The sequence below is a fragment of the Pipra filicauda genome, unplaced genomic scaffold, assembly GCF_003945595.2.
Source record: "Pipra filicauda isolate LSUMZ 115617 unplaced genomic scaffold, ASM394559v2 scaffold70_size2993248_pilon, whole genome shotgun sequence".
NCBI lineage: Eukaryota > Metazoa > Chordata > Aves > Passeriformes > Pipridae > Pipra > Pipra filicauda.
Genome location: NW_024104876.1, coordinates 1,476,904 through 1,504,614, shown reverse-complemented (window position 1 = coordinate 1,504,614; position 27,711 = coordinate 1,476,904). Strand labels below are relative to the sequence as shown.

General features: G+C 50.0%; 2 protein-coding genes across 2 annotated transcripts in view; both read right to left on the bottom strand.

Annotated features, from left to right (window-relative positions):
* IGDCC3 (immunoglobulin superfamily DCC subclass member 3) overlaps positions 1 to 421 on the bottom strand; it is a 100,910-nt gene extending 100,489 nt beyond the window's left edge. The window contains exon 1 of the mRNA XM_027714795.2: positions 300 to 421. Coding sequence (XP_027570596.2) covers positions 300 to 366 — 67 coding nt within the window. The 5' untranslated portion in view covers positions 367 to 421. The remainder of the gene's footprint in view (positions 1 to 299) is intronic.
* A 3,384-nt stretch (positions 422 to 3,805) lies between these two features.
* The window catches only part of IGDCC4 (immunoglobulin superfamily DCC subclass member 4), an 89,249-nt gene continuing 65,343 nt past the window's right edge, over positions 3,806 to 27,711 (bottom strand). Inside the window, exons 10-20 of the mRNA XM_027714733.2 lie at positions 26,883 to 27,053; positions 26,090 to 26,323; positions 21,566 to 21,673; positions 21,036 to 21,219; positions 20,206 to 20,333; positions 19,861 to 20,031; positions 19,204 to 19,341; positions 18,591 to 18,696; positions 17,421 to 17,655; positions 10,371 to 10,535; positions 3,806 to 8,778 (exon numbers count right to left, since the gene is read on the bottom strand). Coding sequence (XP_027570534.1) covers positions 8,257 to 8,778; positions 10,371 to 10,535; positions 17,421 to 17,655; positions 18,591 to 18,696; positions 19,204 to 19,341; positions 19,861 to 20,031; positions 20,206 to 20,333; positions 21,036 to 21,219; positions 21,566 to 21,673; positions 26,090 to 26,323; positions 26,883 to 27,053 — 2,162 coding nt within the window. The 3' untranslated portion in view covers positions 3,806 to 8,256. The remainder of the gene's footprint in view (positions 8,779 to 10,370; positions 10,536 to 17,420; positions 17,656 to 18,590; positions 18,697 to 19,203; positions 19,342 to 19,860; positions 20,032 to 20,205; positions 20,334 to 21,035; positions 21,220 to 21,565; positions 21,674 to 26,089; positions 26,324 to 26,882; positions 27,054 to 27,711) is intronic.

Sequence of the window (27,711 nt, the reverse complement as noted above, 5' to 3'; positions counted from 1 at the left end):
GCGGGGACCCCCGCGCCTCACGGGCGGACACCGCGCAGCTGCTCGGCCCCGGTGCCGCGGGGCTGCCGGTGACCGCGGGCGAGCGAGGGGGACCGGCAGCGGCAGCGGGGATGGGGAGGGACAAGGGGAGCGCGGACGAGCACTGCCCCGGCCACCTCGGGGGTGACGAGGGGACGCGAAGTGCGGGAGCGACCGACGGACGGAGCGGCCGCGGGGCGGGAGCGGCGCCGGGCGCGGCGGCAGGTCCGCGGTCCGTGTCCGCGCCCCCGCCCGCTCCCCCAGCCCGGCCCGGCTCTTACCTCCGCGGCACACGAGCAGCAGCAGCCCCAGCAGGCAGGCGGGCAGCGCGGAGCCCGGCGGAGCCATGGCATCCCGGGCGGGCGGGCTCGCCTCCCTGCGCCCCACGGGGAGGGAGCAGCCCGCCGGCAGGGAGGGAGGGGAGGAGGGAGGGCGGGCAGGCGAGAACCACCCCCAGCTGCGGGGCGGGAGGGGTGAGGGAGGGGGAAAAGGAAAGGGGAAAAAAAGGGGAAAAGCGGCTCTCGGCGGTGCTGCCCTCGGCGCGAACACGCCGCCGCGCCGGGCGGGCGGGGGGCGGCGCTGAGGGAGCGGGGCCGCCGGCGGGCGGGGGGCGGGCGGGCAGCGCCTTGCGCCATCTTGCGCATTCGCCGGGGCGCCGCCAGCGCCGGCCGGGCTGAGGGGACGAGGGGCTGCGGGGCCGGGGGGCGGCCCCCGTGAGGGGCCGCTCCGCGCCCAGGACCTGCGGGGAACCTGCAGGGAACCTGCAGGGACCCTCAGGGGTCTCCCGTCACCGGAGCCCCCTCACGGCTCTCCCCTCAGTGGTTCCACCTCACGGGGCTCCCATCACAGAGCTCTCAGACCCCCTTCACGGCTCTCCCCTCAGTGGTTCCGCCTCACGGGGTTCCCTTCACAGAGCTCTTCTCACTAGTGCTACCTGACGGGTCTCCCCCTCACGGATCTCCCGTCCCTGGGGCAGCCCCACAGGTCTCCCCTCACCGGAGCCCCCTCATGAGTCTCCCCTCACAGGTCTCCCTCACTGGGGACCCCTCACGCTTCTCCCCTCACAGGACCCGTCTCATCAGAGCCCCCTCGAGGGCCTCCCCTCACCAGTTCCGCTCTCCGGGGCTCCCTTCACAGGGCTCCCCTCACTGGGGCAAGCTCGCAGGAACGAAGAAGTGCTTGGCTTGTCCCACCTCACTGCTCCTGATTTTAACGCTATCCTAAGGTGACTTACCTGGGTCGCTCGAGCAGATGTTGGACCAGCCTGCTCACCCTGGAAGAGGCCCCAGTGAAGAAGGACCCAGTAAGGGATGAGTGGCTCCTAAATGCTGCCACAGCAGGATAATTTGTCTGCTCTCCTGGCATGAAATGAGAATAATGTGTCCCTATATAGCTCTCGGCCCCAGCGCCCACACAATATTTTGTGCCTTCCAACTGATCCTGCCCTGTCCCTTGGCCCACATTCTCCACAAACATAACTCCCATCATCACTGTCAGCAGCAAAAGCCATCTCTGCAAGGACAGCTCAGTGTCTCTTGTGGTGTTTGCTTGGCGAGAAAACAACTAAGAAGAAATAAAAGTGGACCCTAAATAATTTCTTTTTTCAGACTAAAATCAGATCTTGATGGACTGTTCTAAACCATGTAACCATTCCCAGAAATCTGGTGAAAACCCCTTTGTGAAGAGGAGCAATGTTAGGCTCCCCTGGATGGTGCACCCTGAGCGTGTCGGAATCAGCTAACGAGGAAGGAAGACGTCACTACATCTGCTCCACATTAAAGCTTCCCTCGTTTAGTGGAGGGCTGAGCTGTACGAGGTTGCTTTCAGCTGGGGAAGTATTTGCTCTGGCTCCGCCAGCCTCTCGGTAACATCTGAATTTCTGCGCTGTCCCTGACCTTTTGGCACTAGCCGTGCTCTTGCTCCGACTCCCTGGCTCCTGCCATGGGGCCCCACCAGCATTTTTATAATGCTCACAGCCATCGTGGGCTTGTGGCAGCTTCCAGGACGCCACTGTCACTGAGGATAGCTTGTGGGAATTAATAATTCCAAGAGAAATAAAGCACCATGTGCTTCACAGAGCTGTTTTCCCCAGAAACCACAGATTTTGGGTGCTTTTGCTGCCGTGCGCGCTGGCAGGACCCAGGAGCTGGGGGAGGTAGGTACCTGTTTACGGCATCACCAAGTTCAGCCCTGCATCTGCAAATGACACTGCTGATAGTGCTGGTGGTACATTCAAAAATTGGAAGAGTGGGCAGTCCCCCCAAACAACAGGACTTGTGTGAAAAAAAATGAGATTTTTTAGGAAAAAGGCAGGTTTGGGGCTTTTGCAGCCAACTGAGAGCGGGAATTCAGAGCACTCGTTTTTCTATGCCCTGTAACCATGAGGGCTTAGAAAAGTTGCTTTGTATTGGAGGCAGGAATTTGCTTATCACACTGCAAGCAGAAATCGGAGCCTTTGGAAAAGCAGCAGGGTTATAGAAGTGACAGTGTCCAGCCTGAACTGAGGCTCCAAACCCTACCCTGCAGAGCAGTCCTAGGGTCTGTTCCTCTGTCCTCCCTCCTGCAGAGTGGCACAGGGTCTGCCGACCCATCTGTCCTCCCTCTACACGAGGTTATCCTCCAAGAGAGCTGCCCTCAGAGGGCATCACTCACCCCTCACTCCCTGCACAGCAAATTTCCATCAGCTCCAGTTGTGCTCCTGATTTACGCCAATTAACTGCAAACTGAGGTCCCCAAGACACCATTAGTAGTTTCAGCGGATGAAGTGGGAGATTAACTTGTCTGAATTCACTCCATTTATTATTCTATGTGTAATTGTGGTTTCCCTGCCTGCAAACAGCCTGGGAGCTTTTCACTTACATACGTACACACGGGGTTTTAGCATCTGTTTTGTGGTCAGCGAGCCATAGGGAGCAGGAGCCAAAATCATGGCACCCACCTCAAGGTACTGAGCCGAGAGCTGCGCCAGCAGTGGTGGGACAACCCTGGGACCTGCTTCTGGAAGCTGTATTCCCCAGCAGAAACTGTTTTCTGTGTGTCTATTGAGGACCCTGTTGAGTTGCCCATCACCCCCTCCCCCAAGGTGCTTCCTTGCTCGTTTGTGGGGTTACCTGGCATTAGGAGAAAGACTCATCAGAGTTACGCCATCTGACAGAGTTCCCTTTAACCACTATCAGAGAACACTGTGCTAAGCGCAGATTTATTACCTCTGTAATGCAGATAAAATGAGATTTTATGGCTCTGTAGTCCTGGCAGCGTAAAGTAATAATGGAAACTATCTACCGAAGTAGGGAATGCACCCCAGGAAGGAAGGGAGATGCACAGGAGGTTAACAGCATGTCCTCGGGCACTGCCAGATATCCTCTCGCCAATCTCCGTGGACAGAAGCCACTGAGCATTCAGCCCAGTGTGCCATCCAAGAGAAGTCTCACCACTCATTTGCTAGATGCCTCTGCTTATTTTTCCCGTTAAGAAATTCCACAGCAAGATGAAGCATGAAACTGGACAAATAATTTTTCTTTTTCCTTACAGGAATTGGTTCAAAACTGAGAAATGAGCAAGCATCCAGAAATGCCTAATGAACTCAAACTCTGCCCCTGTCTGAAATTCCAGAAGAACCCCTAAGAAACCAGGCATCCACTATCATCCCACATTCCCAGCCTTCATGGTGATGAGCTCAGGCACTGAACTGAGTGTGAATCCTGGATCCTGCTCCCACCACTGCTTCCCCCAGCAAGGTACAGCCTTGCACAGCTGTAACACTCTCAACTGTGAGACGAATTCCACTCTTTTTTTTAAAACATTTTATTAATAACCCATTAGTTAAGGAATATAAGGACAATGTCTTCTTACACTTTTAACACTAAAGAGTATTTGTGGAGTAAGAACAGTCTCTGAAGAAAGAAAGTTATAATAAAGTACAGCATGGAACCAAACACAGACACAACCTTCAAACAAGATCAAGTTCTGGTTATACATCCTTATGCACTGTGCAGAAAATTAAATGAAATTTAACTTGAAAATACAAGCAAGGGAGTAGAATAACAGAAATAGATGGTAGATTTCTGCTGGACTAAACACCGCTTTTCTAACAAAAGTATTGATTAGAAAAGACACAATGATCCCTTCAAAACATCTATTACTAATGAGACCAAAAACATATACAGTGCTCTAGTAAAATGGTTGTTTTCTTACACAGCATATTTCATGGGCTGATCTCAGGACTGTTAACTAGTAATGTAAAAAGATTCTCAAACCCTAAATTATAAGTTATCTCATTTGAACTATTTAAACCAGAACTTTGTTGTCTGTTAAGTAAGAAATCAAATCAATAAAAAGCTGATAGAGGGTTTTCTGAGTCATGTTTTTCATGTAACAAGGAAAGAAAAGAAATGAAAGGTTGAGAATTGTGACTCTCACAGCAGCATGGGGAATATACAGTTGTGTAGCCAAACAGTAACATTAATACTACAAAATTATGCCAGTGAGACAAACCTGACATTTTAACAATGTAAAACAATATACACCAGCAAAAAAGTTGAACAGCAATAATCTTTAGTGTTACTGAAAGGAAGAAAAGGGAGAAAGGAGCCTGGTGTGCAGGAAGAGATATTAAGCATGATGGGTAATTAAAGGTATCAACAGTTTGTGTGCCTGTGAGAAATCTGCAAGAAAGCTACTTATTCCATGATAAAAAAATATATGCACTGGTTGTTTCAGCTTTACACATCAAGTGTGTATTATGTGTCTTCTTCAATTCATTTCTAGCTGGGGCTGAAAGGTCCCCATGTGTTCTGGGCAGGAGAGACCTGGAGCACAGCTGAGTTGGACACGGACACCCAGCACTCCCTGCGGACAAGCGTTGGTCCAGGGACAGCTCCGCTGCTGCCGGCCAGGGCTGACCTCCTGGCTCCAGGGGAACGGCCTGGATTTCTGTAGCTCAGGTTTGGCGTATGAGCCCAAGGCCACCACAGTTCTTGGACATCCAAACGCTGCCAGTCTCACATCCTGGTACAATTTGGTGAGGTGTAATGAGACCAGAACAAGCCTCAGCATGAGGAGACAAAGTATTTTTGGGATGTGTAAGCAAAATTGTTTGTGCTCTCCTGCATCTCCCCCAAAGCTCTCGGGGCACATAGCTACTGTGGTGGTTTGGTGGTTGGCCCAAGGTGATCCAGGGGAACAGTGCCTGCCTTCAGTGACAGGCAGGGACAGCTCTCAGGCAGCTCAGCTCATGGCTGTGGGATTGCTAAAGTCAGTACAGACAAAGCAGAGGGTGCATGTAAAAGGGAGCTTCCCGAAAACTGTGGCACATTTCTATATCAGCCACTGGACTAAGCCTCCATCCCCTTCCATCCCGTGGATGGAAAGCTCAGGGCCGGTCCATGACCTGCCCCAGGTACTGTGTCCTGACAGGGAGCTGGGAGGAGAACTCTGGTGCCCTGGTCATACCTGCTGCTGGCCAAACTGCTCCTGGCACTGCCCTCTGATAGCCAGGATGCTCAGCAGGAGCGGTCCTTCGGCACCCTGACGTGTGTGAGGGCAGAGGAACTGGTTTGGGAGGTGAAAGGAAGTGACCAAGGGCTCCCCTGGAGTGGCTCCCCTAGAGTGAGCATTTTGGAAAAGTGTCCTCCTCCCTTTCTGCACCCCAGCAGTGGCAACATGGCTTGTGCAGGGCCTGTTCTGTCACTGGGGAAGGGCAAGGACTGTTCCAGGGAAATAACTGGGAACTGAGGCCCACCTGCAGAACATCCCCCCACCCTCTGCAGCGAGTGCCCGACACTGCCCAGCTGGAGGGTTTGTGCCTCTGCCTCCACTCCCATAGAATGTGAATTGCCCCTATTGCCTGCAATAACACTGCACTGCCTTAGCTGTAGCCTAAGTCATGAGTTTCAAAGTCTTGTGGCAGTGGGGTCTGGGAGTTATTATCCTCTGCCTTTCTAGCTCCTCGCTCTGGTAGCACACACACTAACTCCTGCCTCACCTGCTCACCGGCACCGATTTCCAGTCTCTGTCCCACGACATTCCAGAGTTATGGCTCTTCAGAGCATGGAACAGCATTTCTGAGACTCCTCAAGACAGCAAGCAGCAGCTGGAGCAAACAGAGTGAGCGCAATGACTGGAAATCCAGCCAGTTACCAGAACAGTGTGTGGTACTGGGAGGACAGGCTGCAGGCTGGGGAGAGGTGGAAGCTCCAATATCCTTCCCAACAGGGTACATGGAGGCTTGGAGGTTCTCTGCTGAAGAGCTGGAGCTCAGGGTGTGATGGATTGCAGGGCCACGGGCTGGTGCAGCTCAGCTCCACACACAGGACACACTGTGACATGGCTCCTCACAACAGATGCAGGGACAGGGTGACAGCAGAGTGAAGTTCTCCTTGCTGCAAGCAGTGGTACCTCCATCCAGATTTCACCACAAAAAACAAAATCTGAAGTCTTCTACAGGATCTCAGGTCAGCACATGGCTCCCCCATAGAGCTTTGGGGGAATTCCAAAAAGAAATGAGGGAGATGGGCATATTTTCCTTCATTTTTTAAATAAACAAATGGCCAGATCTCTGAATCCTCCAGGAAGGCAAAACCAAACACTCATGACCAGAGTTACCAATGCTTGTTACCCCTGTGGAGCTGGTCCAATTGGTACCATTTGCAGTTGAACTCTGCAGGCCTGGAGCAGGGCTAAACAAAAGGTGGAGAAAAGTCCACTCCAAGCAGGACCAGGCTGAGAGACGTGTCAGCAGTAAGCAAACAGCATCATCAGGAAGAGTCACCAGATGATTTTCAAACTAGATTGACTGGTATGAGACCAAGGATTTGATTTTCATTTTAAAGCTCTGGTAGTGCTCTGCTCTTCAAAAAAAAAAAAAATCCACCCAAAAGCACTTTGGCCAGGACTCTCAGAAGTGACTGGAAAATTTCACTTGTTCATCCAAAGCCTTCAGCAAGTCCACTGCTTACAGAAGGCTGAGTGCTGCTTTCTGGAAATCAAAACCATCTGAGATGTCTCCTCTTGGGCACACACAAAAAATGAAATAGATGTCCCCAAGATCGCAAGTTACTTTTGCAATTGTTGGTTCTTCTTTCTCTTCATTAGTATAAGCTTTTTAATGAGAGATGGATCGACATCCCACCAGCTGGAGCAGTCTCCTTTGGCAGTTTCTGCAAAACACAGTCCTACACAGAGACACAACCCAACTCTCAGGCTGTAGGGAAGGTGTCAAAGAAACAAAGCAAGAGAGACATCAGATCTGCAGCACTATGTGTTAAAAAAGAGTCAACAACCAGTGCAAACATATTCTTTAGAAAAAGGCAGTATAAGAATAAGTTAAAACCTATAATGGACTATAACAAAAGAGTAGATCTACTGCTTTCTTTTTTTTTCTCCAACAGACATGAGGTAGTTGTGTTGTTAGGGAGGAAAAAATAAAGAAAGAGAGAAGTAGTAAAAATGCTACTCTATACCACACACTATTCCACTTTATAAAATTAAATAATATAAAGATGTTCCAAGGAAATAAAAATACATGTTGTACATTAAAAGGACAGATGTGTACCTAAAATATTAGGTACAAGAACCTACATAAAACAAAGTCCAGGCTGGTGAAATGACCCAGACGCTGCAGAAGGTTCTATATAGTACACGTTGTTAGAGGCACTCGTAGAGTGTGTAATAAAAGGCCACTACATCAGCCTGCTAGTAGAAGTTGCAGAGAGCCTGGGAATCCTTCTAACCACGGGAGGGCAGAAAAGGCTGGTGGTTGCAGCTCACTGCGTTTGTTTCCGTCGGCTTCCACCCCCTCCCGCGACTCCCGTGACAGGATCCATCCCGGCACAGTCGGCAGTGCCAAGGCACTCCCAGTGCAGAGGCAGTTGAGGAGGATCACTCAGTGTGCTCTGCCACTTCCCAGCATTGCACGACGTCTTGCCAGTCGCCTGGAGGACTCCAGAGAAGTGACAGCCCCGGTCTAGCGCGGAAAGGCTCCGTTCCATCGTGGTTCTCTGCGTCAGGCTTTGGCAGACGGCTCGATCCTGCTCCCACCAACACCCAGCTACTCACCAGCTTCAGCAGGAAGGAGACGGCCCTGCCCAAGGTACCTCCTGGTTTCCTGCAGGCGTGTGCCCAGCTGAGGGGTCCGAGCCCCGCTCTGGGAGGTGCTGTGCCCGCTCAGCTCCTGCTGGGCTCCATGAGCCGAGGGCAGGCAGCACCTCACAGCTCTGCCGTGATCAGCACCGGGTCAGGTCACTCTCTGTGGCTGTGGACACGTGCCATGTTCTCAGATGCTGAGGATGGACTGGTTAAACCAGAGTTACTGCAGAGTGGGGCCTCCTCTGGGGCCGTGGAAAGCAACTGGCCCTTGACTGGCTGCACATCCTGCCCGCCTTCCTGGATGGAGTCCGAGTCTCCACTCTCCACTGAATCCAGACTTTCTCCATGGCTGTGGAAGCCATTGGTGAGCCCAGGGATGCAAACAGCCTCTGGTTTGTTAGTCTTTGTGTCAGCCTGGGCCTGAGCCTCCAAATTCCCTGTGCAGTCCACCAACACTTGGCCTGTGTCCTGCTGGGAACTGGGAGAGCCAGGAAGAGCCAACTCTCCTGAGGGGAGCTCTGCAGGCTCCTGGTCCTCGATTTCTGTCTCTTCACTCTCCAGGGTGTGCAGCTGGGAGTCATAGTCTCTGTCAGAAGCTGAAAAATCAGAATGGACAATGACCTCTGCTTCCACTTGGTGGAGGTTGGCTGGTGGGTGGCTTTTCTTTGTTTCATTCTGTTATTAAGCAGAGGGGAAATAAAAAAAAAAGAAGGTAAAGTAAGCGAGAGTCTGATAATTGAGGCTGTAACCCAACCAAGCACTGAAATGTATTTCTTTTTAATCCCACAGAGTGCAATGAGATGTACACATGCCTCTATTAAACATTATCTTGATGTGCTTCTCAGAGCTGAAGTCTTAAGAAACATCTCAAATCACCTCAGGATCATTATTCCTATTTTACACTTGAGAAAGCAAGTCCCAAGGGAGCAAAGTGATTTGCCCACAGTTTCTTGGCAGGCTGGAGCAACCATTCCTCCAAGTCTCTGTCCCACAGTTTTCAAAACTCACCAGTCTGTTTCCATATTAAGGGCCAGATTTCAAAAGGCTGAGTGGGCAGCACTCTAGGAAACCAGCTTCAGAGAGAGATACCAGGGCTCCCTTCAATTTCCTGCTTTAATTTTGGCTACATATCACAAAGTGTGTGTTCCTTAGAGCCCTGGTCACAGCCTGCAAAAGTCTGTGTAAATTCAAGCACTTGAATTCAGAAAGAAAACAGTAAGTACTGCTCTGCAGTGTTTTAAGCAGAGCTCAGCTCCACAAATCTGGCTGACAAGCAGGTCATTCCATGAGATTATCACTCAATAATTTAACAGACAAATTATTGTGGAAGCTCACAAAGAGCTCTCTAGGCAATCAACGCTCGAATTCTGGGCTGAGTGTGATGTAGCAGCAAGAAGACAATTCAGGGTATGGAAGTGATATCCCACGTGTAATTTGTTCTTTCTGTTGAAGCCAACTTTGAGCATCATTTACATATTTTAACACTTTTCTCCTTTTGTTGACAAACTCTGCTGGGTAAGCTGTGCTGTAAACGGTGCCCTGTAATTGGGCTGTAAAACATTGTCTTAACTCTATCCACAATGTTAATTACATCCTGTGTATAATTGATTTTCACACCACTGTCTAGGAAGGAAACATAGGTGGGTTACTTAGAAGTAGTTGCAGGGGGTGGAGGATGAACTTCTTAAAACAATAACCAAAGAAATCTTCTGGTACAGAGTCAGCCTGAGCAGGTGCCAGCTTGCTTTGCTGAGACTGTGGCACAGACATCCCAATCCTTGCACAAACTCTCCCAAACATGGGAGTGCACGTTTATTCCAATGAAGCAATATCAGAAATAGGATTTCCTCCCACTCTGTGCACCCACATAAAGAACACAAGTGCAGTGGAAATTGCTCTGCCCTATCTGGAGAAGGGAGTTTAAATCAACCCTTGATCTTTGACTCCTTTTACAGCCAAAAATGCAATCCCTCCATCAGGCTGTATATCTTAATGACTGTGCTGAGCTCTGCAGCTCCTAACTCATTCAAGGGGCTGAGTGCTGCATGGCCACAGCAAAGACTCCAAGCAGACTGCTGGTGCCTGGATCCAGGTCCTCAGTGACCAGGAATGCCACAGCCCCACTGACAACCGAGCTTCTGAGCCCACCTGACCGTCACCAGAAGAACAAGCCCACAAAAAGGGGCTGCAAAAAGGAGAAACAGAGATGGGGAACATAAATGGAAAGCCCACATCAAAATACATAAGTCAATAATTCAAACACCCACCATCACAGCATCATAAACCAGAGCTTGTAACAGAAGCTTCTGCCCTGTGCTGGAGGGGAGCTTGAGTGACCCGTTCACAGCAGAGAGGGGCTCCTTGGTGATGGTGTCCCCATATCTGGCAATGCTGTTTGTCCAGGGCTGGGTGGCCGATTTGTTCCATGAAGACTGCAGGAGAAAAGTGGGAGGAGAAAAGATCCAATTATCACAGACACAGATTCTTAGCCTCATACAAGAGATGTGAGAAGCAGCTTGAAAAAGGAAAGTGCAGGTTGGGAAAATACAATAAACGTGGAGGACACTTGTGATGGCATCAAAATGAAAATGCTCTGCAGTGGACTCACACAGTCGCTGCCTTAGAAGTGGCTTTACTGCTGGTACGTGGGCTGATGCAGAGCATGGGGATAAAAGATGCCAGATGGTTGTAAAAGGGTCTTTCCACTGACTCTTAAATTGCAAGACCAACAGGTATATCATGGCACAGACATCATTTAGAGGTCCCCTGAAATCAGCTCCCTGCAGAACTACAAACAGCCCAGAGCAGAACGAGCCCACTGAGAAATAGAGCAGAGCTGGGAAGGGAAAGGGATGGGGAAATCTGGAGCTGAACGATCACAGCATTTGCTTTGGCACCAGCAAGAAGGACCCTCACCTGTGGGCACTGGCCTGTGTGCTCCAGTAAGAGCTGGAGACAATGGTACTCTGCACAGAATTCTTTCTCCAAGCCAGGGCTTGGGTGAACACTCTGACATTACCCATCAACACAGAGACACAAAACTGGGGGCCTTATTTAATTTAATTTTTTTTTTTTTTTGCAACAGACCACCAAGCAATTCTTAGCTCAGCTTTAAGTCCCCTGGGCAACCAGTGTTACCTTGTTTGTAGATCTAATTAAATTATATGGGCTGAACGCAATTTGTTCTGGGTTCTTTCAGCTTCCCCTTGCAATAAACTGTTGAATGCACACCTCTGTGTATGGGAAATGTGTGTCTTTAAGAGCTGAAGTTATTTAACAGCTCAGACTATTAGTTGACAGGCAGAACAGTATTTTCTTTCCAGCTTTTGATTTTATTGGGCTGTCCTGCATGTACCTGAGTTCAGCCTTGCTACTACACATACATATACAGACACACTCTCAGATTTAGGGACCACACAGGCCTATTATCTCTGGCCTTGTTCCACAGATGTTACACATTGCCTGGGTAGAAGAGAGGTTGATGCAGGGATGAAGAGGAGAAAATCCTGCCCTGACAACAGCGAGTGTGCACATGCACATGAAATATTGGTGGTGTGAGCACGATGGCTGTGCAGGGGGAAGATGTACAGCACGTCTCTTCAAACCCACTGACCACCTATCGCTCACTGTCAGCAGGAGAAGCCCAGGTTCCTGCTCTGTACATGTGGCTGCTCCTTAGGCCAAATCTGTCCCAAATCTGCTCCTTAGGCCAAATCTGTCCCAACTCACGCCAACGTAGCATGAGTCCAGCCGAGACAGCGAGGAGATTTCTGACATCAGCCTGACCTTGTGTGAGTCATTTGACCTCCTTGTGCCTCGGTCCATCTGGCTGGAAATTAGGTAGAAATACACGACCAGATGTTGTGTGTGAGCCAGGCATTCCTAAGTCAGCTATTTAGCAAGAAGCAAATGCTACTTTGTGCTGTCGGGGCTGGCCAGAGGACACTGAAGTGCTCCTGCGTGAGCCCTCTGTCCACCCTCACCCAGGCACCCAAGGGGCTCAACACCTTGGGGGAGGCAGAGCTGCGTTACATCCCAGCACCACTCCCAAGTCACAGCAGCTTTGCTGCTGCCTCTGGATGTAATTTTTAGCAGACAAGTAGTGAAAGGCCTCATTGATATGCCAGCACCCTGCAGAACAGTGACGTCCAAGCCCAGCGCAGTGGCTATCAAGCGTTTGCTAATTTAGACGTGGATGCTTGAGGCAGTGTCTTTGCCATTTCTCTCTCTGCAATCCTCAACAATATATTCTGAGCCAAAAGCATTCCCTAATTGCTCCCTTTCTAAGTGGACAATCATTAAACTACGCTTTAATAGCGAGAAATCAACCAAGCGATCACAGAGAGCTCACAATAAGGAATATCTCCACATGCGACTGCTCGAGGAGCGTGTTCAATTTGCTTCTGCTGCCATCTGAAAGGCTTTCTGCAGCTCCATCCCTGACTGATGGCTTCTGTGCCTCTTCCAAGGAACATACGTTACTGAGCAAATACTGCCTGGAGATTTCAGCGCCGAACCTACACAAATCTGCACACATGCACCAAATGTGTGTCCTGTTAGAGATGCCTGCATGCATATTTGCCATCAGAGAGATCTGAGCATCGTGCGCAGACACACACACAGAGCAAACTCGAAAACCTTCTTGCAGGCATCTTGTGAATACCAAAAAACGTGGAAAGAAACAGGCAGCTCTACTGCAATCCCCCATGGACCATCTGTTAGCGGAAATGTCAATCTGCCATGTTTACATAGGTTTTGATGACTCTGGGAACAGCCTGTTCAGCTCTGGCTGAAATTGGCTGCAACGAAGAACAAACTTGTTTTGTACCAGTTTGCAACTTTCAACAAACAGAAAAAACCATCAGCCACACAACATGGCCTGTGTCCCACATGTTGTTCGAGCACATTATGTTTGAGAGGGGAAAAAAAAGGCAAAAACCAAATCCCTCTTGGGGCTTAGGCTCTAAGGTTGGGCAGCGGCAATTAACTGTAGGTCTGTTTTCATCACCGACCTGAACAAATCTTGAGTGCCTGAAAGCTTTGCTGCTTTTTTAAGTAGCATTTTTTGGTGTAATAAATGATACTGATTTCTTTACTTGAGGGAGGTTAGTGAGTGGCTGATGGAAGGAAATGTTCTCTTGGTTTTTACAACAGAGTAACGAAGGCAAAGAGCGAGGAGTGTCAGTCTAACACTAATTTAACGAGGGAAAAATCCCTTTGTCAGTTCACTGCAAACACAAGAATGAAAACTAATAAAAACATCTTCCAATAAAAGGCATTCCCATTACAGCTGAATCCTTATCAAAGCAAACAAGCCTTCTCATTTTAGCCTTTTTATAGAAACTCTGGCTGGTATAAACGTGCCTAGATCGTGTTACCTTCTCAGTGACAAGTCATGATTTCATGCAAATATATGAGCTGAGAATGAACACGTAGGAAAAGTTCAACTTGAAACCTCCCCTGTTTTATGCGGATGGTTATTTAAAGGAGCTTGAAGTCCTGTGCAAAACAAGGCTGGAGGCATTTCAGATGTGCTCAGCTTTTGAGAGTGTCATAGCAGAGGGAAAGGATTGCTGAACAGCCGGTGGGAGCGGGAAAGCTCCGTGTCACGCAAACATACCAACATCCCTGCCCACAGCTGGGATGCAACAGAACACAGACCTCTTCCCTAGCACATAAAGGAGAGTCTCTGCTCGCTGTCACCAGGATCACAGGTCTCATCTGAGACTTCTCAGAAAACACTGGGACTTCTTTTCCACACACAAAAATTTCAACACGAAAATGACAAACAACCCGGGTAGATCCAAGTTCCCTGATGTGTTACAGCTTTTGCTCTCCGAGTCCCAGGGATGCTTCATGGGAAACACAGTCCTGCGGGAAGGAGGCCCTCAGGGAAGGAGCAGGGCAGCAAGCAAGGAAGGTTCCAGCTCGCAAAGAAGCACAACAGCAAACACTTCCAAGCCAAAACTCTTGGGTTTGGCTTCACTCAATGAAAAGCTGAAGTCTTCCACGGAAAGCAGATGCTTTTTAACATTCTCCCCCACCCCCTAAATTGCTTGGCCCACAAGTAGCAGTGACAGAGCTGTCTGGAGCAGAGCCATTTTATCAGCCTCAGTCCATCTGTCAGGGGAGACAGAGCTGTGCTGCTCCCCACAGCCTGTGCTCCACAGTGTCAGTTCTAACAGGGATACCCGGGGCACCAGGGAGGGGTCACTTGCAAGGGGAAGACAGTAAGAGAGGAAAATCACTTGTCAGTGTCTTTACAAATCCTTCCCTGTGACCACTGGGAAACACACAGAAAGGAAGGAAAATGGGCCACTAAATGGCTGTGTTCTCCTGCCCAATGGAGCTGCCAGCATCCAGAGGGGCCCTGTGCTGACAGCTCGGCTGCAGTAGCACCTTCTTGTCCTGTAGGCAGGGACATGAGGGGCCAGGAGACTCCTCTGGGACTGTCCCACCTTCCACTTGCACCGTCCTGCACCCCCAGCATTATGTGTAAGAGCTCAAGAGGAATCACAGCCGTAAGTTCGAAGGGACTGGTGCTCTTGAAAACAACCAAGGACACATCTCAAAACCCTTTCCTGAAATTCTTTGCAGAAGTCTCTTCCAATCTCAGTGTTTTTAAAGACTTTCTGCCCTTTGGCCTCACACCTGCAAAGTGACATTTGCTCACTTCTGACTCCTTATGGCATTGGGACAGTCCCCTCTTTGTGTCTGTACACCTCCTAACGTGGAGCCTCCAACTTCCACTGGAACCTCAGGCTGCCACAAGAATAAAACCAAGAAAGAATAATCCATAGAATGCCAAGTAAAAGCCAGGATGTGAGCAGCCTGCAGACACAGAGCAGCAATCACTGCCACCACCAATGGCAAGTGCCGTCCAGACAACACAAACCTGGATTTGGGAGCGTGTAACCTGAGGACAGAGAGACAAGGAGGCAACTGGAGGTCACAGCCACACAGACCTGCCCGGCAGTGGCAGCAGCACTGCACCAAGAGTCAGTCCCAGCCAACATCCTGAGCTCTGTGGTGACACGATACACTGTTATTTAAGGGATCCTTCTGACATTTCTCACTTCCTCTCTTTTTTGTCTAAGACTGCCAGTCATACTATCCAACCTAGAGCACCCTGGGGAATTTCCCCTTGCCAGGCTGGACCAGGAATTTCCTTCCACAAGGGTTTTCTCTTTTCTGTGGCTCTATCATATTCCTTGCCATGGATTTTCACAATCCCAACCACACACAGCATGAGAGAAGAAGAGAGAAGGCAACAAAGGCAGCTGGTCACTGCAGGGTGCAAAGCTCCCACAACACTCTGTTCCAGGCAGGGTCCCTGAGGGTTTCCAGACTCAATGGCTGCTGGAGGGAGCTATTTGCAGCACACAAGACAACCCAAGGAACCCACACCCACTCCAGGGACTCGACTAGAGGCACTTTGTGTACAAGCAGGGAGATGCACACACTCTCAGCTGCTCAGACCTGATTTATATTGTTGTGGGCACTGGGCAGGTGTGCACTGCTCCAGCCATGAGAGGAGAACTGCCCAACTCCTTGATCACCCAGCCAGGGAACATCACAGCCCCCTCCAGACATAGGGCTCTTGGCAACTGCAGCATAAATGTGTTTCTGAGTCTTTTCACCCTGGATTATACTCTGTACATTATACAGAGTACAGACAGGATGCAGTGTGCTCAGGTGACACTTCCAGCAGGAGCCGGGCAGTGGAGGGAGCGGGGTCTCCTGCGTGGGAGCACATCTCCCTCCAGTGCCCACTCCCAGCAACAACAGCCTGTTGCTCCCGGCCACCACACCACCTGCCAGGTCACCTCCCTGCTCAGCACTGGTGACAACTCTGCTCTCCAGGTGGCTGCCTGCAGCTGCTTCCCAGTGACCCTTGCTTGCCTATCCGCATCCATGAAAAAAAAAATCCTCATTGAATTTAACTCGCAGTAGCCTTTTCCCATCTAATTATGAAGGCACAGACCCTACAGCCAGAACTGTCCCCCTCCCCAAAGCTCTGGTCTCTGGCCATAACTCACTGCTGGTCACTGGCAGCCTCTGAGGGCCCCAGCTCTCAGGCTGAGCCCTGAGCAGCCAGGCCTTGGCACTGCCCTCTCCAGCCCCTGCTCTGCACACATTCACATCTCGGTTTAAACCCTTGCAGACAGGATTGCTGCTTTGGAAGAGAGATCTGGATATGCTGCCCCCAGAAAGGCCTCATGAAGAAGGGAACTTACTCCCCCCCGACCTGTTCTCAAGGGTAAGTCCCCATCCCTGAAAACATTTGTTCCTTATTTAACAGAAAGAGCTGTAGGAAATTCCTCACACTCTTCGGCTTGGATCCAGACAGGCAGCTACATTCCACCACAATCCCTGGATGTGGCTTGGCTGCAAACAAACAGCCTCTCCTTCAGCTGAGCGCTGATCTGACACGGCAGGCGGGGATGGCCACGGGCGTGGCTTCAGCTCGCAGGGATACTAAAGATGTCTTCTAGCTCAGCAGAAGACTTTGAGGTTCCAAAAGATCACACCTGCACTGCCTCTCACAGCCAGGACAGAGCTCATGGTCAGCCGGGTACCTGAACTCACCTTCCCTCCGGTGACCCACGAGCGCATCGCTGATGCAAACCTGAAATCCCACGTGCTCACAACACATTTGTTTTACTGAACCTCCTAATTACTTTACATGCTCTCCCAGGGCTACAAAGAGAGACATAAACAGATTAACTAAATTAGGCCAATTAAAGGTTCCCTAATGGAATGAAATGTTTCAGGCAAGCTTGAAAGACAAAATGGGCAGGGAGGAATGAAAGACAATGCAATGTCAGGCAAACCAAGAAGGGCCGGAAAAAACTTAAAAAATAAGGTTCACAAAAACCCCACAGTTTCACCTCTTGTTTATCTTCTAGGGCATTCCAGTGGATACACTCTTCATGGACAGAGCTCTTTTTACTCCAAGCAAAAGGCTGAGTGCCTGCTCTAGCCATCACATTTCCTCACACCATCCACATGGCACAGCAAAAGGAAAAGTGCAGCTTTCTGCAGCACCAAGTTTGGTAGCAGCTTCTTGGGATGAGGGATCGCTGTCTCAGGAAGTAAAAAGCAGTAGTAGATGGCACAGGGATCCCAAATTAGATCTGACAGCCAAGGCTGAGTCAGTCAGTTTTACAAAGAGGGAAATGTGTGGCTGCCCAGCACCAGCTCTGCCAGCACTGCAGAGCCAGGACAGGATCCAACTCTGGCTTCCCAGCACCACACACCAAACAAAGGCTCTTGCCCAGGGTGGGAGCCCAGTGGCCATGTGCATGTGTCCTTACCTTCCTCTTCCCATGGAGAATATCCTCAGGGAGGCTCGTGTGGATGAGGCTGTGCACCTCTGTCAGCTCTGTGATGTCCCCCAGGGGCACGGGTGCATCCTCTGGGAGTGGGGACATGAGGGACTCAAGCTCATGTGAGTCCAGGGTGGCACTGGGAGCAGCCATCCCCTGCCTGTTCCGGTGGTAGTACGTGTGGTTGCCAGCAGCCTGGGAATCCAGGCCTGGCAGGGCCTCCCTGAGGGAAAACAAGCAAGAGTTGACATCTCAGCTGATCCTTGTGGAAGCCCACGGCCCAAGCCCTGCCCTGCCCCTCTAGAGGAAGGGGATCCTCTGTCCACATCCCACTGTAACAGCATTCACCGCAGATGCAGCTCCACCACCTTTGCTAATCCCAAAGCTCAGACAAATCCCAGTGAGGGATGCAAAGCTCTCCTCGCAGATCCTAAGGCCATCAGACACCACGAGTCCCAGCACTGGAGCAGGACACTCACTAACCCTGGCCCATGGGGAGCTGCGTCACTCCTGTCACCTCTGCTTTACAGGTAAGAGATGCAACAGGACAGGGAAGTTCAGTGGCCACATTAGGACAAGACTCCAGAAGCTGCCTGTCCCTAGTCCTGAGATCTGCTGTAAGCTCAGAGCTCTTCTCAACAACTGACCTGTTTTCTGCTCATGGTCTTTCCAAATGCTTGTGGCTGGATTCAGACCCCTGGGATAGCAGGGGGCTTTGGGCTGCATCCAATCCTCCTTAAACCAGCCTGTCACTCACTGGGAAGTCTTTCATTATTTTCCCAGCTGGAAGTTAACAAACCATTTCCAAACATCCTTAGAGCTGTCCAACCTCAGAAGCAAAATACTGCCCACACTAACAGACCCAGGTAATAATCTGGTTCTTCCATTTTCTTGGGGCTTTTTCTTTCTCTGAAAAAAACCTCCTACTAGTCTGAGAATACAAATTGAAGAGAAACTACTGAGAAAATAAATCAGTGAAAAGATTATACTAAATATGCTCCTTATCCAGCGAGCACTCCCAAGATTCAATCTGTGCATTAACTGTGTCCTACACTGTATCCCAGGCAGCGCAGCTGGACAGGGGATGCAGCTCCCAGTGTATTTGTCTCCTTCCACAGCAGCCTCCTTTCCCTGCTGCCCAGGTGAGGTGACACCCACCTGTGCTTGCTGTTTCGGAAGCTGGCACACATGCAGAAGAGGATGCAGAGCAGCCCCAGGCAGACCCCCACGATGATCCCCGTGACAGAGTGAATATCCAGGACATCTAGGAGGGGAAGGAAGGATGGATACACTATTTCGGCTGCTAGTAGGAAGAAGGTACAAAGTCTCTCATGTTCAAAGAATCACCAGCTGTACTACACCCAACAGGCCATGCCTTTAAAAGTCCCTTCCAACCCGAACTATTCCATGGTTCTATGATTCTATACACATAGAGGAAGATTTCTTGGCAGTGATAATTTAGAGCAGCTTAAGGCAAACTGGCATCTGTGCACATTAATTAATCTCACACTACAGAAAGGTTGCATGTGCCCTTCCAGAGGAACTGGGATGGGGAAGAGGGATGAAGTTTGGCTGTGGGATGGGTTCTGGAGCTGCACATCTCAGGGCTCTGCTGTGATCCTCTGCTCTGACCTACACAGAATTATATCTCACATCCTACACAGTTACATCAGGCAATGGCTTGGCAATCAGAAATGTCACTGCTGACAAATCATGGCCTTCAGCAACACAGCTCTCACTTCCTGCCCCGGGACAAGGGGGGAATTCATACCAGACAACTTCTCCCGGAGGGTGTGCACATCCTTAACGTTGGAATAGGGACCGGATCCCACGACTGTCTTTGCTCCCATCTTGAAAAAGTATCTCGTATCACTTTCCAGGCCATGCACTTCAGTGCTGAAGATATTTCCTGACCAAAAGCAAGTCAAAAGAAATTTAAAATGTGCAGTTTCAAGAGCATTCAGAGGCTGCAGCAAAGCAGCAATGGAATTCTGCTTGGACCCTCAGAAGTGAGGGATTTTGTGACATGAGCTCCAAGAGGCATTTCATACACCTCTTCAGTATTAATGAACTTGCTGCTTACAGAGCTGATGATACAGACTGCACATGGTGCTGCTGGCACACGTTTTTCTAGGAATTACTGGCTGCCAGCCTGTATCTGCAGGATGTTTCCTGGGCGACAACGGCTGTTTCAGCCCTAGACATGTTTGATTTCATGTCTCTCAGTAGTCATGTCCCTGGACTCTCTGATGTGACCAGGAGCAAGGCCCAGCAGGCGCTCCAGGAAAGCTGGCACCAGGAGCTCCTCAGTATTTGGTGAGGCAAAAATCAGGGCAGCAGGACTGAGCGACCGGCGCTCCACAGGCAGGGAAGGAGGCAGGAGGAGGAGTGGTGGGGTACTACAGCACCTGACCTGAAGGAGGCTCACCTTCTCGCGTCAGCAAGGTCCACATGTCATCTGGCTGCGTGTTGTTGGCGTTGTACAGGATGAGATACTCCACAATGATGCCGTTGGGCTCCACAGGTGGGCACCAGTGCACCTGCACAGCGTAGGGGTTGAGCGGGTGCAGCCGCAGGTCAGACGGAGGAGTGGAGGGGCCTGGCAGAGACAAGACCCATCCTGAGCAGCAGGAAGAGGGGGAGAGCGTTCGCCCCCAGGGACAGAGCTCAGAGGGGGTCTGAGACCACATCTCTCAGGGTACATCAGGAGGGAACTGACAGAGGTTCAGGGAAAAGCAGGATAAGTCAGGGCTCAGTTCCCGTCACTACTCACGGTCGGGAAGGGTGAAGCGCTCCACCACGCTGCCGAAGGGGCCGTCGATGCCGACGCCGTTGGACTGCACGGCAAACTCATACCTGGTGTAGGGCTTCAGCCCACTGATGAGAATGTCTTCGTCAGAGCTGGTGGGAGAGGACACAGAACAAGGTCATGAACACCTGGTGGTTCTCCCATGCCACCTTGACACCTTACCAGGATCACTCTAAGAGGTTATCCTAATTCTTACAGTATTTTGTTTTTCACCTAAACCTTTGTCTCCTGCAGCCATGTGAGTGCAAGAACACTCAGCTCGCAGGTGCAGAGCAAAGCAGTTCCCAGCCTCCAGGCCCATTTCTGATGTACTTGCATGGAAAAGCCTGAAAATAGCCTGGTTAGAGGCTGAAAATCTGCACAGGAATCCAGATGAAAAATACATCCCCAAATTATTGTAACTGCTTCAACTCTAGCAATTTATAAACCAAACTTGTGAGGACCATCTCACAAATCATGACTGCTTTGAGACTGGCCATAATTGCACCCAGCCATGTTGTTAATAGAGGAACAAGTGTGTAAGGTCCAAACAGAGCAAAAAAGATGCAGAGACCAGTAAATGATTCCTCGGTATTCAAGTCAAAGACAAGCCCCACTGCAACATCTCAGCAGTTCTGAACATTATCTGTGACCACGGTAGATGTTCCAGCACCCAGGATTTTGCTAAGTACTGGAAATTCCATGCAGGTTGCTCCTGCCCTGTGTTCATGGCTGACATGAGCAATCCAAGGCAGATGAATCCTTGGCATCCCTCTTTACCTGGTGTAGTATGAACCCTTGGCATCCCTCTTTACCTGGTGTAGTACGTCACAAGAGAGGCGTTCTTCAGGCCCCAGGGGCTGAAGCGCACGGTGTAGTTGACAATTTTGACTGTTGTGAAGTCAGGCTTCTTCCACCTGAGCCATATGGAAGTCGAGCTGTTGGACTCTGCATAGACTTGGACTGGAGGCAGAGGAGGACCCTTCTGCACAGGGGGATCTGTGGTGCAAAACAAAAAGAAAAGAGATGTGGAGATGTACGTGACAGTAATTTCCCCACCACACATCCCAAAACTCTCCTCCTCCCCTTCGGTTGGGGGTGGTGCAAACCTTACACGCAGCGTAAGAACAACCCTAATGAGAAGGGGGATATTTTGCTCCTTTCTCTCCTTCCCAATTCCTCCAATGCATTTTGCAATGACTGTCAGTGGACGTTGACTTATATTGGGACCTTCCCCATTTTGATATTGTCCTTCTTGAAGCTCATCTTGTGTAGCTTTCCCCCTACCCTTCCTTTGAAGCCACGTGCCAAGCAGAGGAGAAAGACAACAAAGAGGATTGCTCACCTACTGCTGTCGCTGGTGCCTTCTCTGTTTTGCCCTTCCAAACAGCTGCATAACCATCCTCGTGCTTGTTGAATGCCACCAGCTTCACCTCGTAGAGTTTCCCAGGAGCTGGGAAAAAAAAATCAATCAGGGTTTGTCTGGGGTTATTTTTGTCACCAACCCTCTCCAGTTAGACATGTTTTCTTTGATCAGACCAGCTTTTCTCATCATCCAAGAAAGTAGCCTGAACATAATAAATATGTTTTTATTAACTAATACCTAAATAAATATCACCTAGTACCTAAATTACAGCAGGGAGTCCCCCTTCCACTTACAGGCTTCCCACATACAAACACTGTCTCACAGCTGGTGCATGTATCAGCACAGCTGCTCTCTAGTTCTCCCCTCACTTTCTACAGAAATTATCAGCTGGAAATGGACTTGCCCCAGCCCCCAAGGGTTAACCAGTGTCCTGGTTTGTAGCACATCATCTCAAGATCTCCTGATCTTTCTCCCTTGCAAACTGCTAAAGAAACCTGCACAGTGACTCCTCTCTCCCCCACGGAGGAGACTGCACTGCACTGCACTGCTTATTCTTGAGGAGTGAGGATGTTCTCTCCTCTCCCAAATGCACCTCCCATTTCCATGGTTCTTTCTGATTTACTCACTGCTGTGAGGATCTTCCTTCCAGCGAGTCCTCACACGCCCTGTTAAGTCACTGGCAGCTTTTGTTGTATTGTGACTATTTTGACTCCACTGCAGTTTCTTGATTTGCAATTAGAAAAGCAACAGTGCACAGAAAACCCACACCAGAAACCCGAAGGGCCTCATTACACACTCCTCCCATCAGAGAGCCTTGAACTGTGGGGAATCTCACACTTGGACCCAAACTGAGCTGCTGGACAGGGTGCTCTGTGTCCCAGCAGTGAAGTCCAAAATTCACTTCTTTTTCCTCCAGCCTTTCATCAGTTGAAATACTCTTCTGCTGTAACATCTGAGGGTTTTTTTAATGGAGATATTTAATCAAGGAAACAACTTGGGAGATACAAAGTTCTCAAAGAAGACACTCCCTGCAGCAGCCACTCCTTCAGGAGCCCAGCCAGAGCAGTCCACACCGCCTTTGGTTGCCTTGGCTGCAGTGCATTGATGAAGTTTGTTAATTTGGGACATGCCTCTTCATTCCCTGCCCTCATAGATCACTGCTCTCTTTGCCAGACAACGTAAGCAGAATAAAACCTTTCCTATTGATGCCAATTCTATTATTACTGCCCTGATTACGCTCCCAGAGGCTGATGGTACCAATTACCAAAGGCTTTCTCTGCTCCACAACACACGTTCGCGCTCAGAATATAAAAACAGTTCAGCCACATTTTTCTTCCCTAAAGAATCCCAAAAGCAAACAGAGTTTTGTCTGCCTCCAAGACAGCCTGATCTGCATTTCCACACTCTCCAGCCACAGAAAAAACGTTTCAAACCCACACAAGAGGGATGAGACCAAAGGGCACTCAACTTCCAAAGGGCTGGAACAAAGAGCCCCACAGCCCGTCTCTCACCAGCACAGACACTCCTCCTCCTGCCCCAGCCTTTGGCTGGGCTTTGCTAGGACACGAGCTCTTTGTGGACGATGTGATCCAAAGGATGAGGAAGAGCTCACAGATGTGATGCAGCTGTGGGAAGCTCCTGTTGGGGAATGAAGCGAAGGAAAGGACGAGTCCTCCATCTCCATCCCCGGGCAGGATGGACACAGCAGCCACTTACAAATGAAGCCAGGGGAGCTCAACTACAAGATCGAGCACCTCACATCCTGAAAATAGGGGTATTTTGGATTTCTCAGTCAGAGGCTCGGCTTCAATTTTTATACACAGTCCCAGATGTTCAAGCTCTTAGAACAGACAGACATAAAGCTCTATCAAGCTGTCAAGAAGCTAGTAGGCAGCATGAAAACAGATGTATTTCACTGCATTCCATCATACATTAAATATAAGCAGAATAATCTAGTCCAGATCATTTCAAATCACTAATCTGAATGACTGCATAATATATCCAATATGCTAAATATGTTGCTTCACTCAGCGTTTCAAGGTGCTCATATTGGCCAGGTGCCAGCCATACTTTCCTTTAAGTGGGAAAATACCCTAACTTCCAGACTCCCAGAGGAATGCAGTCTTCCTTCATGGGAATGTGGAAGACAGGATCAGATCCTTACCATTTATTTTTCAAATAAATTATGGTCCTGGTAGTTGTACACCAGTACAGAGAGTAAGATGGAAATCAGTAAGAATTCCTCAGGGAAAAGCCCTGAGGTGATTCACCCTGCTGGTGATTCAGGACAGCTTCCTTTTGATTTTGTGGGCTCATGAAATTGCTGAATTTCTTATGTGCCCTTAAATAGCTGCCCATGTCTCACCAGGACTTCAGCATACACAAGGTGTGACATTAGTGATACCACTCTAAGGAGACACCGTTTGCTCCAGAGATTAGCATGAGATGGTGGTAACAGTAACTGTGCTCCAGAAGCTCTGGCCAAAGCTGTTTCTGCATCCCCATCCACCTCTGCCTGGGGTGTGTCTTGAAGGGACCTCTCACCCCACAAAGTGCTTCCTTTCTTGCCCTGCTGTGTCCTGGAAAAAAAACCCCAAGAACAAATAGGAGCTATGCAGAAACAAGGAGTGGGACAGGAGTTTTGTCCTTCAGGCCACACCTCAAACCAAGACAAGGGGCAGAGTGCTGCCTTCAGTCAGGGGACATGTAGGCACTGTGCTGGACCTTGCCTGCACTGACATGGTATGTGACCACGTCTGAGCCACAGCCTGGTTTTCCCAGTGCCCAGCCTGGGATTTCCTGACACCATTGCTAACACTGGAGCAGGCTTCCTAGAGAGGTGGTCGATGCCCCAAGCCTGTCAGTGTTTAAAAGGCATTTAGACAGAATCTGCTTTAACTTTTGGACAGCAGTCAAGCAGTTGGACTTGATGATTGTTGTAGGTACTCCCAAGACACAGTGTTGGGTGTTTTCTCTGTTTTTACAGGAGAATCACAGGAGAGGTTTCCAGTGCTGTGCTTCCCTGGCAGACATCCATGAGCTGGGAAATCCCCCCAGCTGATTCTCCATCAGCCCACATGCAGATCACATTAGGGCTGCCAACCTTTCTTGAGACCACTACCAGCTCTGCCTACAAGATGCAGACCTAAGTACCAGCACAGGGTAGCTCAGCGCCATAAAACTAAACCCTTCTAAATCCCAACCACTCCTCCTTGTTTCATATCCAGACCCCCTGCCTTCCTCAGCACAACCAGATTCCTGACCCTTCCTTTATTGGACGCGTGCAGGAGCACATCATTCAACAGCACAAGGGGAGAAAAGGGAACATCCATGGCGGGGAGAAACCCGAGACTCCGTTCCTGACACAGCAATAGCCGACACACAACCGCCAGGTCATAAGGAAACCATTAGGGCTTGACGGATGCCCAAATTTAAGGAAGTAATTACAGGAGAACAAGCAGCCCTCTCAGCATCACCGTGCCAGAGCATTTGGAACCAATTCAGCCCACTCTGAGTCCCTCCGCTGACTGCCTTGCCAGCGGTTGAGCAGCGCGTGATGATGTTCACATGTGGTTCCCCCAGTGCAATAATTACAGACCAAAGTTCTTCAGAGAAGCTCATCACTGTTAACACCCTCTCAGCGGCAAGATGGCTGTGGCAGAGCTGGGAACCCACTTAGTGATGGCACGACCAGTCCTTCCAGGTGCTGCAGCCTGGCCTTCCCACCGTGCATAATAAATATGCTACAAGTGTAAGATGAACCAGCACACCACACATGCACCCTGCAGGCTCGGGATGAAGCATGAAGTGGGGGACAGAACAACTCCACTTTCATCTTCCATGACTTTCCCCTCTCTCTGTCCATCCTGTATCAACGGGCAAATCAATTAATTAATACAATCAGATGTTAGGGACATAACTCCTTAGGGGAAACACCGAGCGCAGTGAGCCAGGCAGGCAGATCTGACTGCTCTGCAGATGTTCTCCAGCCATGGACACTCACTCTTCCATCCCTCTTCCTTTATGGGGGAGGTGCAGGGGAATACTGGCCCAAAATTAGCATGCTGTGAATTATCCCATCTCTGCATTGTAATACAGAGAGATTTCAAACAGGATGCAATTATGGAGCTCCTTAGAAATACAGAGGGAAGAAGAGATCATTTTCCTGACTGGAGATTTCAATCTTGGCACTCTTGACACATTAAAAACACTAATTGATTAAGAACCACTTATTAGCATACACTAAGTATACTGGTAACCCTTAGTTAAAAATACAAGCCCTGCTACACTGGCATCAGAAATTTCCATGGCTTAAACTCTGCTCAGAGCCCCGCTCCAGAAAGGATTTTGAGTGCTCTTAAAACAGCCCACATGGCCCTGGCCCTGTGTATCTCCAGCCAAGCAAACAACTGAGCTTCCTGGGAGCACCCTGGGATGCTGCAAAGTGCAAGAGACAGGCCCTGGGTTTCCACACCAACTGCTAGGAAGATGGAACCAGCTAACCTAGTCGAGTCAGCTCGTACTGCTTCACTTTCTTCTTGAGTTTTATGGGTCCTACGTCCCAGCTCTCATCTTCAGCACCATCCAAGGGGCTCTCGTTGCTGGACTCCTCTGGGCCCACTTCTCGGTAGTAGAGCTTGTAGCCAGATATCTGGGCATGGTTGGCTGGGGGCTGCCACGTTATCAGGAGAGACTCCATCTTCGCTCGGACTTTCAATTCCGTTGGGGCAAAGGGAACTGAGAAAAAGAACAGGAGAAAAATGTTCAGCCACCTGTCTCCATTTCCCTGCTCTACTGAATCCTCCCTGTCCTCAGTAGCGAGGGAAGGATGCGAGGAAAGGCTGTGCTGAGTGGGATGTCTCCACCGCCTGACAGTGGAGAGTGGGATAGTTACATTCCCAGCTGGGTGATACAACCATGTCACAAAGCCACTATGGGGGTTCTCCAATGTATTCTGAGATATTCCCGTCTTTAACCACTGCTAGAGTCTGGTGTGGGCTCAGCTCTGCCTGGCAGAATCGTCTATTCCCTCCCAAATGTCATAACATTGGGGTCTGGGGTTTTATTTCTTTCTTTCTTTTCTATGAATTTTCCCAGCTGCACATGGAGGGAGGAAAGACCCACTGCCCAGGTAAGCAGGGAGAGGTACAGGGGCTGCTGAGCAGCAAGATAAATGTGAGCACTTTGCTCTAACCAAAACCAATGGTTGTAATTCCCAAAGCAAAGCAAGAATCTCTGACAATGCCTGAAGTTCCCCACACCCTGCCCCAAATCCCAGGCATTCCCAGGCTCCTACCGTGTGTCTGGTTGTCTCTGTCAGGAGTCCGGTGCTGGGTCCACTCGGAGGGGGCCCCGTATCCCACACTGGTGCTGGCTGCGATCCGGACCTTGTACACTTTGTTGGGATGGAGCGAGTAGAGCGTGATCTGGGTCTCATTTCCACCCACTTCGATGGAGGTGACCTGATCTGCTGGAACCAAGGGGACACCACTGAAAACAGGGATTTCCCAGCCAAAGGGAAGTACAGCTGAGCAGCCACAAGCCTTGCTGCCCCACGTGGTCTGAATGCCCTGGGCTGGCTTGGCTTCGCTCAGTGCAATCTCCAACCACCGAGAAAAACCAGAACTGAAGGCTGGGCAGAGTTGATATCCTGACTGACAACTCCCTTCATCACATTCCAAACTGCAGGTTGCCTTCAGCACACGGAGCCTGCCCGGAGGGAGCTGTCAGAAACCCTGCTGCTGACGTGACGGCAGAACATGAGCACAGTTGATGGGAGCTGATGGTATGTTCCACTGCTTCTCACTGCTGTATTTAAATCCTCACCTTAATTTGAACCAGAACTGTCCAGCAGCCCTGCTTTCTGCAAAATTCACACCTTCACCCAAGCCAGACGAAGGTTTTATCACTCCCTCTTCAGCCCACCCAAGTTCATAAGGGGGATAACAGGAAATTTAAGCTGAGAATGGCCTGGGATTTTCACTGTAACAACTAACTGGTCTTGCTGAAGATTCATGTTGCCTGTTTGGAGAATGCAGAGGTCTTAATTTCAGCTTCCCCTGGCATTAACTCAGCCGGGAGCGTTGTCTCTGCTATGTAACAGAGTACTGCTGAGTGTGATCCCT